Source organism: Etheostoma spectabile, chromosome 18 (genome assembly GCF_008692095.1).
Source record: "Etheostoma spectabile isolate EspeVRDwgs_2016 chromosome 18, UIUC_Espe_1.0, whole genome shotgun sequence".
Taxonomy (NCBI): domain Eukaryota; kingdom Metazoa; phylum Chordata; class Actinopteri; order Perciformes; family Percidae; genus Etheostoma; species Etheostoma spectabile.
Window position 1 is genome coordinate 8,973,672 of NC_045750.1, and position 14,508 is coordinate 8,988,179.

The 14,508-nt window shown below is 40.0% G+C and overlaps 1 protein-coding gene across 1 annotated transcript in view; it reads left to right on the forward strand.

Moving 5' to 3' along the window:
- lpgat1 (lysophosphatidylglycerol acyltransferase 1) overlaps window positions 1–14,508 on the forward strand; it is a 44,221-nt gene that overhangs the window by 1,234 nt on the left and 28,479 nt on the right. The window contains exon 2 of the mRNA XM_032542625.1: window positions 45–297. Coding sequence (XP_032398516.1) covers window positions 60–297 — 238 coding nt within the window. The 5' untranslated portion in view covers window positions 45–59. The remainder of the gene's footprint in view (window positions 1–44; window positions 298–14,508) is intronic.

Genomic DNA, 14,508 nt, shown 5'->3' on the forward strand with positions numbered 1-14,508 from the left:
CAAACCAAACTGCGATGCTAACTGCTGCTGTCTCTCTGTTCCAGACGGTGTGTATCAGGATGGCACAGCTCTTGGACGGGGCCGGAAAGCTGGGCTTGGTTCTGCTCAAGTCTGTGATCCGTTTTGTGTTTATGTTTTTTAACAACTGTGTAGCCATCCCATCCTACTGCTTATATCTGGTGCTTCTCCAGCCGCTGAGAATATGGGACAGCTCTACTTTCTGGCACATCGAAGGAATCATGTTCAAGTGGTTGCTTGCCATGGTGTCTTCATGGGGCTGGATCGCAGGTTATACAGGTAAGATAGTTAACGATTCATATAAATAGCCATTGTTCCATGTGCTGCCTTGCATGTAAAGCAATTTTTGCATACTGGACTCACTGATAACAGCTTACTGATGGGTAAGCATGGACAAGATGGCTACAAAACCAGTAAAGTTGCTCTCCAGTTTGTGCTTCATGTATTTACTTTTGAGACAAAGAGATAAACATCTGTTTCATTGGAAAAATATACCTGACAATGTCTGAAAAGCCCAGAAATTTAACATGTACTGCTCTTCCTAAAGACTCTTCTAGCCATCTGAATGAAAACATGTTCAGCTTGCTACATGATAAAAACAGCTGTTTGCTAATCCAAACAAAGATGGTAGCCATAAAATTACATACTTATTTGTTTAATTCATACAACGTGAACCAAAATGTAATCATTTTAATATTAGTTATATTTGATTCATAGATATTCCCTGATACTATTTTATATTTTCATATAAAATTACATGCTAACGTCTTCTGTTCAAAAAAGAAAGGAAACACCATTTGTTTTTTTCATGCATCAAAAAAAAATTTTTTTTCTTCATCCAGATGGGTAGAAGAGTCTTAAGGATTTTGGAAATATATTTTCACATCAGTAGTAAATGTTGTTAAACAACCATTGGTGCTTTTCAAACATCGCCAAGATGGCAAGTCGTGCACCGAGTCACCTGGTCTTGAAGAAGAACACAACTTCTGCAGTTTGGCAGTTTTTGGGGTTCTGACCTAATGAGAAAGGAGAGGTGTTTCAGTATTAGTGTTTGGTATTCAGTTTCTGAACGGTGTAGGCACTAGCCAACAGTTTGATGCCGTCTGAACCTTACGTCATCATTTTTAATTAGTCACGGCAATACCATATACTGTGGTAAAATAGGGAGGAGGTTTGACGGTATCAAAATTTGAATACCGTCCAACTCTAGTGCCAGTATTCCACTTTGCTGTTCTGTATAAACGGTACAAACATGGAATGGCGGGGCAGAGTTGTTCCACCGATAAGCTAACAGCGAAGGTAGTCACAGAGCTGAATGATGCCTTCGTAAAAGGAAGAGGGGCAGGGCGGGACCACACACACACACACACACACACACACACACACACACACACACACACACACACACACACACACACACACACACACACACACACACACACACACACACACTAGATGCAGACCTGTTACATGTCATGACTCTTTTACATCAAGAATGCCAGCATGCTATCTAAAATCACACACTGGGGCAGCATTATGCCGGCATTGTTTGGTTCAAAGTGGGCATGATATTGGATCTTCTTTACGGCAGCATTGCAGAAACTCTGTAATAGAGGCTTGTGAATCGTAAACTAGAACTGCAAGCAGTTATGACAGGGTCCAAGCCTCATTGCGCCAGTCAACGGCGGAGCTTGCGAATGAGGAACCCAAAGCGTGACGTGGGGAGGTCTGATCCACAAGGTCGGCGGTACATTGCCGTTGCAAATATCCCTCTAAAGGATTTTCTACCACCTCTGGTCAGTCTGATTCCATTTTCTATAACAGCTTGTAAAACATCAACCCTGTTGTCATAGTCAATCTCTGAACATTTTTTTTTCCAGGAAAAAACTGGGCTATTAAAATATTTGTGCTGCACTGAGGTCACTTGAATGTTAAAGGTTGTAGGACCTTGTAGCACAAGCGTGCGTGCCTCTCTCTCTCTCTCTCTCTCTCTCTCTCTCTCTCTCTCTCTCTCTCTCTCTCTCTCTCTCTCTCTCGCGCTCGCGCTCGCGCTCGCATGTAACCGTATGGATTAATTGCACAATGACCCCGAAAAACTGTGAGCTTCTAGGCTGGATACAAAACCTTCTGTAAGGGATAGGAAGACAACAAACCCTGAGAAGGGATAAAATGGCTCACAATGGTCTACATTTATTGACGGCCTAGGTAGGAGGAGTTTAAAAACTTGGTTTTAGATAAATTGCGATTTTTCACTCACGTCTAGGTGGAAATGGGCGTTGCCTATATCAAAAGATTCAGTTGGATCTAAGGAACGCGTGGATATATGGTTTTTAAATTTATGATGTACGTTTGGGAGTTTTAGGGTTAAATGTTTTTTGTGCTATAGTGCCACCTAGTGGTGGAAGTGGGTCAATTGTTGCGCCTGAGGTCTTTGCGGAGTTTTGGACCAATCCTGTACGGTTTAGGCTGTAGCATGAGTTTTACGCGGAGAACAATAATAATATGGAGGAGGAGGAAAATCCTTAGAAAAACAAAAGGGTTCCACAGTCCTGCTGTGTGAACCGCATAGCTTTACTACCGCGGTTCCCAGCTCCCTCAAGCTTGGACCCCTAATAAGTGCTGAGCGATAAATGTCATATGTATTTGTTTATAGCACAGTGTCAAAAAACAGTGGCCTAACTGCGTTACATCAAGACATGAATGGATTTAGTAATGATTGTACAGAGACAGTTCAACAAACTTATCTGACACTAGTAGAAGAACAGCAGGATATCATGAGTTGTTTGTTGGTTCCTCTCAGCTGGCTCATTAAATATCTTGAAGTGATTCAGGCAGTCAGTGGTGTTTGGTTGCACAGAGCGGCAAGCAAAATGCTTACAAATTGCTAAGTGGTGAACATGGGGAGCAACAAGGCACACTGATTAATAATGCAAAGCGTTCAGCCTATAGAACACCTGGTCTTGCATCAAGTAAAATGTGTTACAGACCTTGATTGACAGTGTTTGAAAGTTAGATACCACGTCTTTATCATGAAAGTGGTGACTAAAGTTTAATTTAGACCGTTGACTAGAACAATCACTGTAATTTGCAGTCTACTACTTCTTCTGGTATATTTATTTTGTGCACTTGTAGTTTAGCTGTGTGTATAAGTCTTTGGTCCATCCCATATGTGCTTCTTATCCTAACGTAAACCAGATTTAAGCGGATGTGACCTTTTTTAGTCTGAACGTCATATCAGAAATTGGGCATTTTTGCAGCTCCTGTGCATCATCGGTCAGTTATTAGGGAACCGTATCAGGCCACAAAATCATTTTTTGAATGTCACTTTAACAGCAAAACTTGTGACAAATATAAAAAAGATGGCTGGCGGTCACAGGACAATGTGAGTTTAATGTTAATACCAAGTTAAGTTAAATTTTACTTTTAAGCTCAGAAGGATGAATTGTGTTGGACTGCTGTCAGATATTGGCCGTATTACAAAAAACTGAACTCTATCAGGGCATTAAATCAGTACGGAATAATAAATACTGGCAATATAAATTTAGCTTTAGATAAATTTATCTAAGACTACTACCCTTGAATGCTGTTTGAGTATCAGTGTTGTGACCCACATTCAAGGACACTTCGACAAGGCTGGTTCGATTAACCCTTTTACCTTTCACGCTCTATGCAGTCCTGTGTAACTACCCTGGGATTGAGCTTTTTGAATCTGGACAACACGCAACATTTAGATGCTTTTTCCAAGGTTGCAGTTTTACTCTCTCACTTACAGGGCATATTTTTCCTCATTCTTTCCAAGTAACGGCTGCAAATTATGTATGTATTGGTACATGTGTCACTTGTTTTCAATGCAAACAATTTCAATACAACATATTCCTGCTTGTATGTTGTATTTACGGCATGCAAAACAAAAAATGTTACACTTTTTGTTTGTAGTTACAGCTAGAACAAAGATTTTCTTTCGCTATGTTGTTCAGCCTGTACTTGTACTCAAACATGCTAAATGTATGTCAGGGAAACCGTGATACTCACTCACAGCTTGACCCGCTGCAGTCGGGAAGCAGAGCTTTGGTTAACATCAGAGGTTGAGGATGTTGCATTACCTCCCGAGGAGAAGCAGAACAATGGTGGTTTGTAGATACGATAAAGTCACTAAATAGAGGCATATTGCTGTGTCTTTTATCATTGGGACAATTTGGACAAAAAGACACAAGGTGATATGTAGGAAAACTTTCTAGACTGACCTCCCCGAACTTGAAGTAAAATCTAAAGCTTCTTCTTAGTTTGAATCATTAAGTGAAGCGTGAAGGCAGGGTTAAACAATAAGGGTTGCCCAACGGCCTGGGTAAGGAATACACCACGTCGGGCAAGTAATTACAACAACCCACTTTCCTGTTTGGGCAAGTACAAGCTAAAGCAAAAATTTGTTTTCTAGGGTGGAAGTATGTTGATCAATCAAACAACTACAATGTTTTGCAAAGTTTGCCACAAGTTCGAGTCCAAGGCATTTAAAAATGTATCACATTTTGAAAGAATGTCTTCATTCAGAAAACACATGCTGGACTACCATGAGAAAAACAAGCAGCATCTCGCTTGCATGACAGCTAAGAAGGCTTTGTCGTTATTTGATAATCACTAATAAAAAAACAGTTAAATAGACACAGACAGATATCCTCCCTGTTGTTCTTGTAGAAATTTAATTATGACAACTGCTGGAGTTCAGCTCAACTCTACCCAGTGAAGTGTCATTTATTCATAACTAAAACAGAGCTTCATTCCTTTGAAAAATACTAATTTTTATTAAAGGTGCAATATGGAATACTGACAGCTGGTGTTTAAAATAGTTACTGCAGTACAAATTTTAAAATACTGGAGAGACTCCTCTCCCGCACCCTCCTTCCCAGACTTGAAGTTCATGGCAGTTGCCAGGCTCAGACTGCAGCATCCGTAGTCTCGCTTTGCCAAATTCTCTTCCAAAGCGCGCCGATGGAGCATCCACAACAATGTTGCTACACGCTTGTCTCACATAGCCAGATGTTACTTGACAGCACAGAGGAGTAGCTAACGTTACATGCTGCTATATTGAGAGTCATAGAAGCCAATGCTCATGCGGCGCTGTGTACCCAACTGAATCACACTTTTTCTGTTAAGAATTACAGGAGGAACCGCCGTCCTCTCCACCGGACTGAACACACTTTATTGGCTTAGAATTACAATCAGTCGCTAAAACACACTGCAAACTCACGGTCCTCTCTCACCGATTTTACAACCGCCCTCTCTTGGCTTAAAGTAACTCACCATTACAGCCCACACATTGTATGCAGCCGTGGCCTGCTGGCCTGGTTGACGTTAGCAGGGTTAGCATGGCGGCGTTAGCCTGGACCAGTCGGCATCACTTTGTTGGCTGTGTCTCAGTTTGTTTTGTGAGAGCACAAATCTAGAAATGACATAAAATGCCCGTCCCTTGTGGCCGTGATGAATTAGCCTGATGTTAATGCTTGCTTGTTCAGGAGGAAACCAGCCAACTCGGTGTCCTTTCCAGTATTTACCCGGGGTTTGTTACGGCTCTGGTCACGCAACTATTAGAAACATCCCTTTTTTTAGGTTGGGTAAAATTTATCTCCTTTGATCCCGTTCATTTGTTTGCTGCTTTCATGGCTGTACTAACATTACAGCTGTAGCGCGCTGGGTTTGCGTACAAGTATATCTACATCTGGGAACCCGTTGATAACAACACACAGGCCAAACAGAACTTCCCTCACGACACGTACATTTTAAAGGAGAACATACTGGCATTAGCTTTGTTATCAGAAAACTTTTTAACTTAGTTTTAACTTAGCATGTTTCCTTAATATCTGACATTGGGGTCATTTTTGGGTTAACTACAGTAAATATATTACATATTGTACCTTTTTTTTATAATTTAAAAAAACGAAGACAAAAAAACAGGCTAACATCACCATCATTAGCTTGACTGCTTTGCTTAGCAGAGCATCATGAAGCCTTTCCCACCTGTCTGTTATCATTTCTAATCTAAGCTTCTTGCATGTGATGATTGAGGCTACATTTCGGGATTAATCTGGATAATTTGAAGGCTAAATTTATTTTGGAAACAGCCAACTTCATGCGTCAAGACTAAATCATCCTGAAAAAATGAGTTACACAAGTTGCCTTGCCAAGGTATGAACGTTTTGCAAGAAACGGTGGTATTTAGTGGCCTTATTCTTATGTGGTAACTTGAATTGCTATTTGACCCCCTTTTCCATGTAGTTGACAAAGTGTCCAAGCCTGTTTGTGCGTTCTATTTGTACTCGGATTTTCCGAGGTAAAAGTTGGATCTCCGACAACCAGAGTCCCCTGAGCTAAAAATCCAACATGGCTGCTCGGTGTTATGAAAGCTGTTGTAACATACGGTTACAAGCACTTCTGTCTTCTGTCCATATTCTCTCTCTGGAAAATGTCGTTACGCTGTTTTTATGCACAAAGACAGTGTAATATGTTACATATAAAGTTTATATTATAAACTTGTATTGTTAACAATGGCTAACCTGGCTAGAGGCAATGAAAATCCGACTTGTAAATGTGACTCATTCAACTCGGGTTTGACGTCATTTCCAGCTTCCGAGTTCCTAGGTAAATGGAATGCACTTTTAGACACACACACACACACACACACTACATACTACACAGAGAGGACACAAACAGGTGCACTTAAGCCAGCAGGATTAAGTCTTCATTGCATGTTCCATGAGTGGGTGGTCTGTTGGGTCGATGAAGAGATCAGAGAGGGTGACTGTAAAATTGCAGACTTTGCACACTTGTTTCCCAGTTTTGAGTTATGTTATTTGAATCTAAAGTTTACATGAAACATCGAGCTGGTTATTCATGTCCCTGTGCTCATTATCCAGACTTGTGATCCCGGTCAGCTTTCCACACAGTCTTAGACTCTTTAACTTTGACTTAGTTTTCACAGACTCTGTAATCTCAACTAGAGCTGCAATGGTTAGTCGATTTAATAGATTAGTTGGATTGATATAAAATTCATCTGCAACTGTTTTGATTATCAGTGAATCATTTACGCTTCAAAATTGTGCTGCTTTTCCATTTATGTAAATAGAATATTTTGAAATATAGGATGGACAAACAACAAGCTCTTAAACAAGGTTAAATTAACCTTTAGTGCCTCAACACTTTTGAACATGTAAATTATGATATTGTTTATGCTGAAACAAATAGTTCAAGAAAGTTAATTGGCAACAATTTTGAGTCCTCAAGCAAAAATTCCCTGGTTCAAGCGTCACGTTAAAAAGGTTTTAAAGGTGCCCTGCCACATAAAACAGTTTTTACTTGTATTTTGCAAAATATGTTAGTTCCATATGTGTTTGTGATATGCCGTGAATGTGAAAATGATCTACTACTACCTCTGTCAGCTCTAGCCACTGAAAAGAAATAAGCAGAGAAATCGGGCTATCAATTACAAAAGCAGGTCAATCTGACGTTATGTTATCTGAACTCATTGCTATTCATGAGCTTGCCCAGTTGTGCTGGGTTAAGGATGCTGATAGCCAGGGTCTCGTTGGCTAGCTGTTAGCCAATCAGAGTCAAGCAGCTTAATTCATTGAATAATAATGAGAACTGGCACAAATCGATCAGTCTTCCTTCAGGCTTTTTATACCACGTTAGAATGGCTTGAAACAAGGTAACCAAGGCATTTTTCCTACAAAAAACATTTTACCTTACCACAAAGTGAAATGCGTGTGGCAGGGCACTAGAGATGCACCAGTTGCAATTTTTAGGCCGATGACGATTTTTCGTTGAGTTGGACCAGCCAATACGGATTTTAGCCGATTCCGATATCATTTTTTCCTAACCAATTCACAGTACATACAAAGATTTATTTTCTATTTTTTCTTTAATACAAATCCCCAACATTCCCCACCAGAAAAGCGTTTTAGACAGTAACAATAATATAGCATGTCGGAGGAATACAGAGTCTCTTTTTTTTATTTATTTTTAAAAACTTTTTTTTACTACAGCGTCTCCTAAAGCGGCCAGCTGGGCGGCAGATGCACCGCAACGTTTGCTAACGTTATCTTCTTGTCTTATCTGGGTCTGATAAACAGTTACTTCATCAAAGTCAGTGTGCCAAACGCAATTTTCCAATAAACTGTAGCTGTCATATATCACGGGACCCGCGTAAGGGGAGAGAGAGCGGCTGACTGTTCGCCTGAGGTCAGTAGGCGGCTGTGCAGAGCCGTGTATAATTACGACTTTATGACATTTCCTAAACCGCTGATTGAGTTCACCGGTCATGGCCAATGACATGAAAATCGGCCAATTCCGGACAACAGCGATCAATCGGTGCATCTCTACAGCGCACCTTTTTTAAAAAATAAAAAAAATAATATCTTTATATTTGAGTAACAGCAACCCAAGAATTGTTTTAACATCATTGCCTAAAATGACCAATTGGCAAACTGTTAAATCAGATTTCTCAAAACCAGGAGAAAAGCTTGTTACAGTTCATGTACTGTACATACGCGTAAATGTTTTGGTACAACGATTAAATTTAAGATGTGTTAAGCAGTATGTAGGGCTGTAGTAAATCCAGAGTACATCACCTCATTTTTAAGCTGTAACAGAAATGGCTCTTGGTTTGTTTTGAAGCCTTTGTACAGCCATCATACACCCACACAAGGTGTTATTAGTCACTTGGCTCATTAGACTTACTCTCTGGACTGTGTGGGTGTACACAGATTATACTTGATTGACATCCCTCTAACTGTCCTGAATTATCTTAATTGCACCTGTTGGACTGAGACAGTTTACAGCTTTATGATTTTTTTCAGTCTATACACCTTAGCTGAGCTTTATGGTTTGTCGGATCTTTGTCAAATTATGTCTCCTGTCTTGTTTGACATGAACAATATTTGGTATTTCTAATGTTTCTTGTTGTGCTGGCAGTGTCTTTGTGATCGATGCAAATAGCTGCTATAAAAGCATTAGCCAGGTACACTTTTGAAAGCTTCTATTTAGGGCAAGATACCTTTTGGTGTCTTGCTTACAGCTTTTGGTAAATGTATAATGTATATACTGCATGAAAATCTACTGTAGGTTAGATACACGTGCAGTCATGTTGTGAAGGAGGTGACCCAGCATGAATTTATTATACTGCAGCTTTGGGTCATTTGAGAGGGCGATGGCACAAATGGGAATTAACATCACTTTTGTTCAGAAGCCCTGAAACATGTTTGCATAAGTAATGTTTCATTCCCCGGTGTACAGAAAGACTGTGAGGTATTGATGTGGATGAACAACACATAATGTGGTAAATCCATATTTTAATGTTAACATGTTGTGACGTATTTGATGCAACAAACTTTCAGAAGCAACGGGGGGAGTCAAATGAGCTTTTAGCTTTTACTGAGGGGAAGGAATTACAGGCAATTCATGAGACCTTTTTACTCCAAAAAACCTGCTGGGCTGCTACTGTAACCTGTTCATGCCCTCTCAGACCCTGGCTGTGGACATTGTTCTACATATGTGGTAAATGTCTTGTCCTGTTGAGTCAAATTTAATCATTTTTTCAGTACTTAACATTTTAAGATATGTTTTAGACATGTACCATATGGAGATTAGGAATGTACCAATCCGATATTGATATCGTATATCAGGCGATACTGACCTAAAGAGCTGGATTGGGTATCATGACTATGGGGCATATCTATTCAATTTTATGTTTTTATTACAGTTGTTCTTCTTTCCACCTCCACCTGCTTGTGCACATCAAAAGAAAAATCAACAAGCTTTTCTGTACTGCAATTTCTTGTTACTTACTAACTAAAACAATAAAATATCTGCAGTAATCTAATACCAGCCCAGCTTTCATCATGATTACTACTTTTAGACCCATGTCTCCCTCTAGAGAGGGAGAAAGAAGTGTAGCAATGGGACAGCAAGGTCAGCAGTGGTACACCGTTTAGCTGACCACCAATACCGGATTAGACGGTGTGCTTGCAGCATGGCTGTCATCCTGCTGCGCTAACTGTGTCATCTCTCAAAGACAATTTCCCTAATGTATTCTAACTGACAGATGACCCATCTCTCTGATATCATTTACGCTTGTCTCCTGCAACAATGGGGACTCCAGCGAGGCTGAAGGCATGCTCCTTATGAAATGACATTGCCTTAGGGGTACGTACACCCCCCGCAGTCCTGTCAGGTGTCACAGATGTGTCATTCTTCTAGAGGTATGCTCTCGATTCTTGTTCTCGTGAGAGTTGAGCTAATTCTCCAGAGGACAGGAGGTGAAATAAAGGCCTAAATTGAACATGCCAACAGCTCGTTCCCCTCCATCCCAATTTCTTTCTTTTTCTTCAATTCCTTCTTATATCACCATTTCACCATGGTCATTTTAGGTCTTTAATTCCACACGACAGATGAAGACACGAAAGGCGAGAAAGAAGGGGAATGACATGCTTCAAATGGCCTCAGATCGGAGTTGTACTCGCGGCCCCTGCGTTGAAGAGTAAACCTCTATAGATATGTGCGCCTGCTCTACCAACTGAGCTAACCTGACCACATGTTCTTTAACCTTAAGGAGATCTCCTTGCGTGACTGGAATATTTAAAAAAAAAAAAAACATATGTTGCCAGGCTGCAGCACAGACAATGTGTCAAACCTAACCGCAAAGGTCTAAAAGCAGCCATGTAGTGTGTTATCAAATATCATATAATATATTACATGACTACATGTCATATGAACATGCTGAATAGCTAGCAGGAGGTACCGTAGGTTGAATTTTAAGGTGGAATGAGACCAGCATGAACCTTTTGTCATCAAAACTATCCTGTCGGAAATGAGTTGGCCTTTTACTGTGAGTCATACAGAAATGGTTAATCTGATGGGTTGCTTGAAAAGCTTTTCTCCTAGGAGCCTGACAGCAGATCTTGCATCTAATTCAGTGGAATCTACACTTGCATATAATTGCACAGGTTTTAACCTTTAAAGGTCCGGCTGTATTTGGATGTCTGCCTACAAGTTATGTAGTAGACATGATGAACAGATATAACTGTTTTATTTCAGGAAAGCTCTTTTTTTTTGCTCAACTAAACTGATCCTGGATTTGTACGCATCGGATAATTTGATAATTAAGAATGTTTTCAATTCCTGTTGATAATTTTGTCAGAGTGAAACAATCAAAAGGTCCCTTGAAGATGCACTTCAGATGTCACATCTTTTAGTAACAACCTGTTATCTGGTGGTAGCTGGTATGGAAAAGTAGAGTCAAATGGCTGTCTGTCATATTCAGGAGGGGATATGTAAGGAAAAATTAACCAGACAAATATCATTTGTTATAAATTTCCCTGATACATCACAATAGTATTAATACCATATCGCCCAGCAAGACGGCAAGGTCTTCACAATGCTATGCAGGCAACCTGTCAAATGTATTGTTCTTTGAGTAGCCCAGTTGGGTTGTGTGCTGTACTGACGGATCTTTGTCACTTTATTTTATAGCGTGACTGCCTAAATTCAATGTCAAGATGAACCCATCACGTTCAGCCTTGTTAATGGCTGTGACCGTACTAGTACTCCTTATCTTTTTCATTATTACACCAACTGTGCCGATTTAAAAAAAAAAAAAAAAAAAAAAAAAAGTGTCTTGTTGTACTCTGTATTGACTTCCTCCAGAAAGGCTTTTGTCTGACCCCAGAAAGTGTAATGACCCTGGTTTATTTGTCCTATTGTGTGCAAAGACAGAGCGGTAGTAGAGAGCTTACTCAAACATTAGCTGCTTTGAATTAGAGATGGTCCGATATATGCCTGCACGATATTGGAAAAATCTTTGCGATATTTTTTTCCCCATGCGATATATAGTGCAATATGAAAAAAGTAATGGCCATGAGACGTTGTAATTATGTTGAATTAATCAGGTGATTTAGTTTGTATTTGCAGTAAACATAAAACACTGTCTACCCATCAGAACTATGCGCATCACTATGTGTCAGCTGCTGCCTACGGTACTTTTCTACACACGGACAGCCTCACTCGCCATAACAAACCCCGTCGGACTAACGTCACATACACACATTGCCCACATGGCTGCCTGTCTTAAAAAGGAAGGGTCGGCCGGTAACAATCATGTAAAAGGACAACGGTGGAAGTTTACTTTTCTATCAAGCAGCAAAAATGTTTTAGCGTCAACATCGTAACGTCCTGCGATGTGACTATCGCGCATTAGCACATCGCGATGTTGATGCTAAAACACAATATCGTTCAGCCCTAGTCCGATAAAATTTCTCCTTCCCGATACAGATTCTGATTCATGAACCTGCGTATCGGCCGAAACCGAGCACTGATCCAGTAGTGTGTCATATATTTTATTAGGTTTTAACAGCTGTAGCTGTACAACTATCCCTGTGTGGATGTGATCTGATTTAGATATTTGTTGTTCTGGCTCAGGTTAAACTCTTTGTGAAACAAAGAAACACAAACAATAAACGCCACAGAACTTTCTTTCATCATCCAGTTTGAAAGTAAGTTATAAGGGAAAAAAGAGCATAAACAAACTACTTTAACGTAGATTTTCTTTAGGACGTGATATCAGATTGATGTATAAACTCCAGGACTTCCTGATACCAATACCAGCGTTTTAGACAGTATCGGAGTAGATGCACCCTAAGGCCTGACTGATTCCAAATTTGGATTACACAGAGCTGGAGCCGGTCAGACCCGCCCTGAGCTGTGGTGAGATCCAACAGACAATTGCAGCCCCTGCTAAATCTTTTCACTTGTGTGGTTTTCTGAGCTGTTAAAGTGTGTTTTAAATTACAAAGGCAACTTATGTGTTCTAAAGGAGGGCTATTGTTGTCATCCCTCATCTCACAGTTATGTTTCCTCCTTTTGTTGCAGCTCCTGTGTTTATCCCGTCAACAATAAGACACAGATGAATGTTTAGTAAGTAGCCTGTATGCTCTGAGGTCTGACAATGTAAATCAGGGAAGAGAGAGAGCAAGTGGCTGTTGGAGATCCACTCCTGTCAGTACGAATAGAGACGCTGTATAATAGAGGTTGACAGTGTTGCTGTAAATGAGAAACCGTTGCAAGGGTTCAATGATTTAACACATTGCACGCTATTGAAGATCACGTCATTAGTAATTATCATAAAACATTAACCACGTGTCTCTCCCTTTTGAAAGGATTTGATGTGTAGAAGCTGATAGAAAACCAGTGATACTCTGTAATCCAAAGCCTCTCTGATATGATTAAACATTGATTCAAATTAGATTGAATGGAATTTGATAGTTTTACTTGTTCATGTATTTATGTTAGGTGTATTAGTTTTGAGTAACAAAGTATTTTGTTTTTTAATTCAAGTTCTGAATCGCAAATTAACCACAAACCTAATGGACATGAGCTATGATTACTTTAGATATGGCCTTCAATTGGGAGGAGTTCATAACGCGTTATTAAAGATCCCACTAGGCAAGACTCTACAAAGACCCAAGGGCAAACATACGGAGAGTTTTTTGGAAAGGTCCGTTTTTGACAGCTGTTTTAGTTTTGCTGTATTACACACAGAATGTAGGTTATATCTGGAATTGCATATCAGTGTAGTCGTACTAAATGCCAGACTGCTGAATCTTTTTTTTTTTTTTTTTTTTTATATAAATACACACATCTGAAATGACATATACAAGGTTTGGTGGGATTTAAATAGAAATAAAAAAACTATGTATTTACATGTTACAATACCAGTACACTTTGATCAAAAGCCAGATCCATGACTGGTTACATGACCAGCTTTTCATAGCCCATATCTTGTTACTGCATCACCAGTTAACGCTGTCGTTTTAATCACCTGCTTCCTGCCACGGTCACACGATCATAAGCTTTTCTTGACATGAATGAACAGCAACTGACTAATCATTGATTTGGTGTCTACATCACTAATTCAGCATAAGATTAATTGGCTGTGACATTTTGAGGGAAGCCGTCCGTAAAGTCAGAAAAACAGGAGATGAGTCATATCGTCATAACATTTTGTCGGATCATTAACAAAATTGTTCTGGTGGGGGCGGCCTCTAGCTCACCCAGTAAGAGCGTGTGACCCATGTAGGCTGAGTCCTTTGCAGCGGGCCGGGTTTGAGTTTAACTTGCGGCCCTTTGCTGCGTGTCATCCCCGTCTCCCCCCCCACCTTTGCTGTCTATCCACTGTCACTTTAGAATGAAGGGCAAAGCCGCCCAAAAAATTATAGATCGTAAGGCCAAAAGTTTGGGACCATCAGTTGTGTTGTGCAGAAGTCAGGTTAATGCACAGCCGACAGCCCTATTGGACAACTGTTAGAATTCATATTATGGCAAGAACCAATCGTGTGTTTTTTTTTTTTTTTTGGTTTGTTTGTTCTGGTTATTTATGTTTTTATGTTACAACTGACTGTCAAACTGGATGAATAAAGAAACATTCATTGTTTGTGTCGTGTTTCA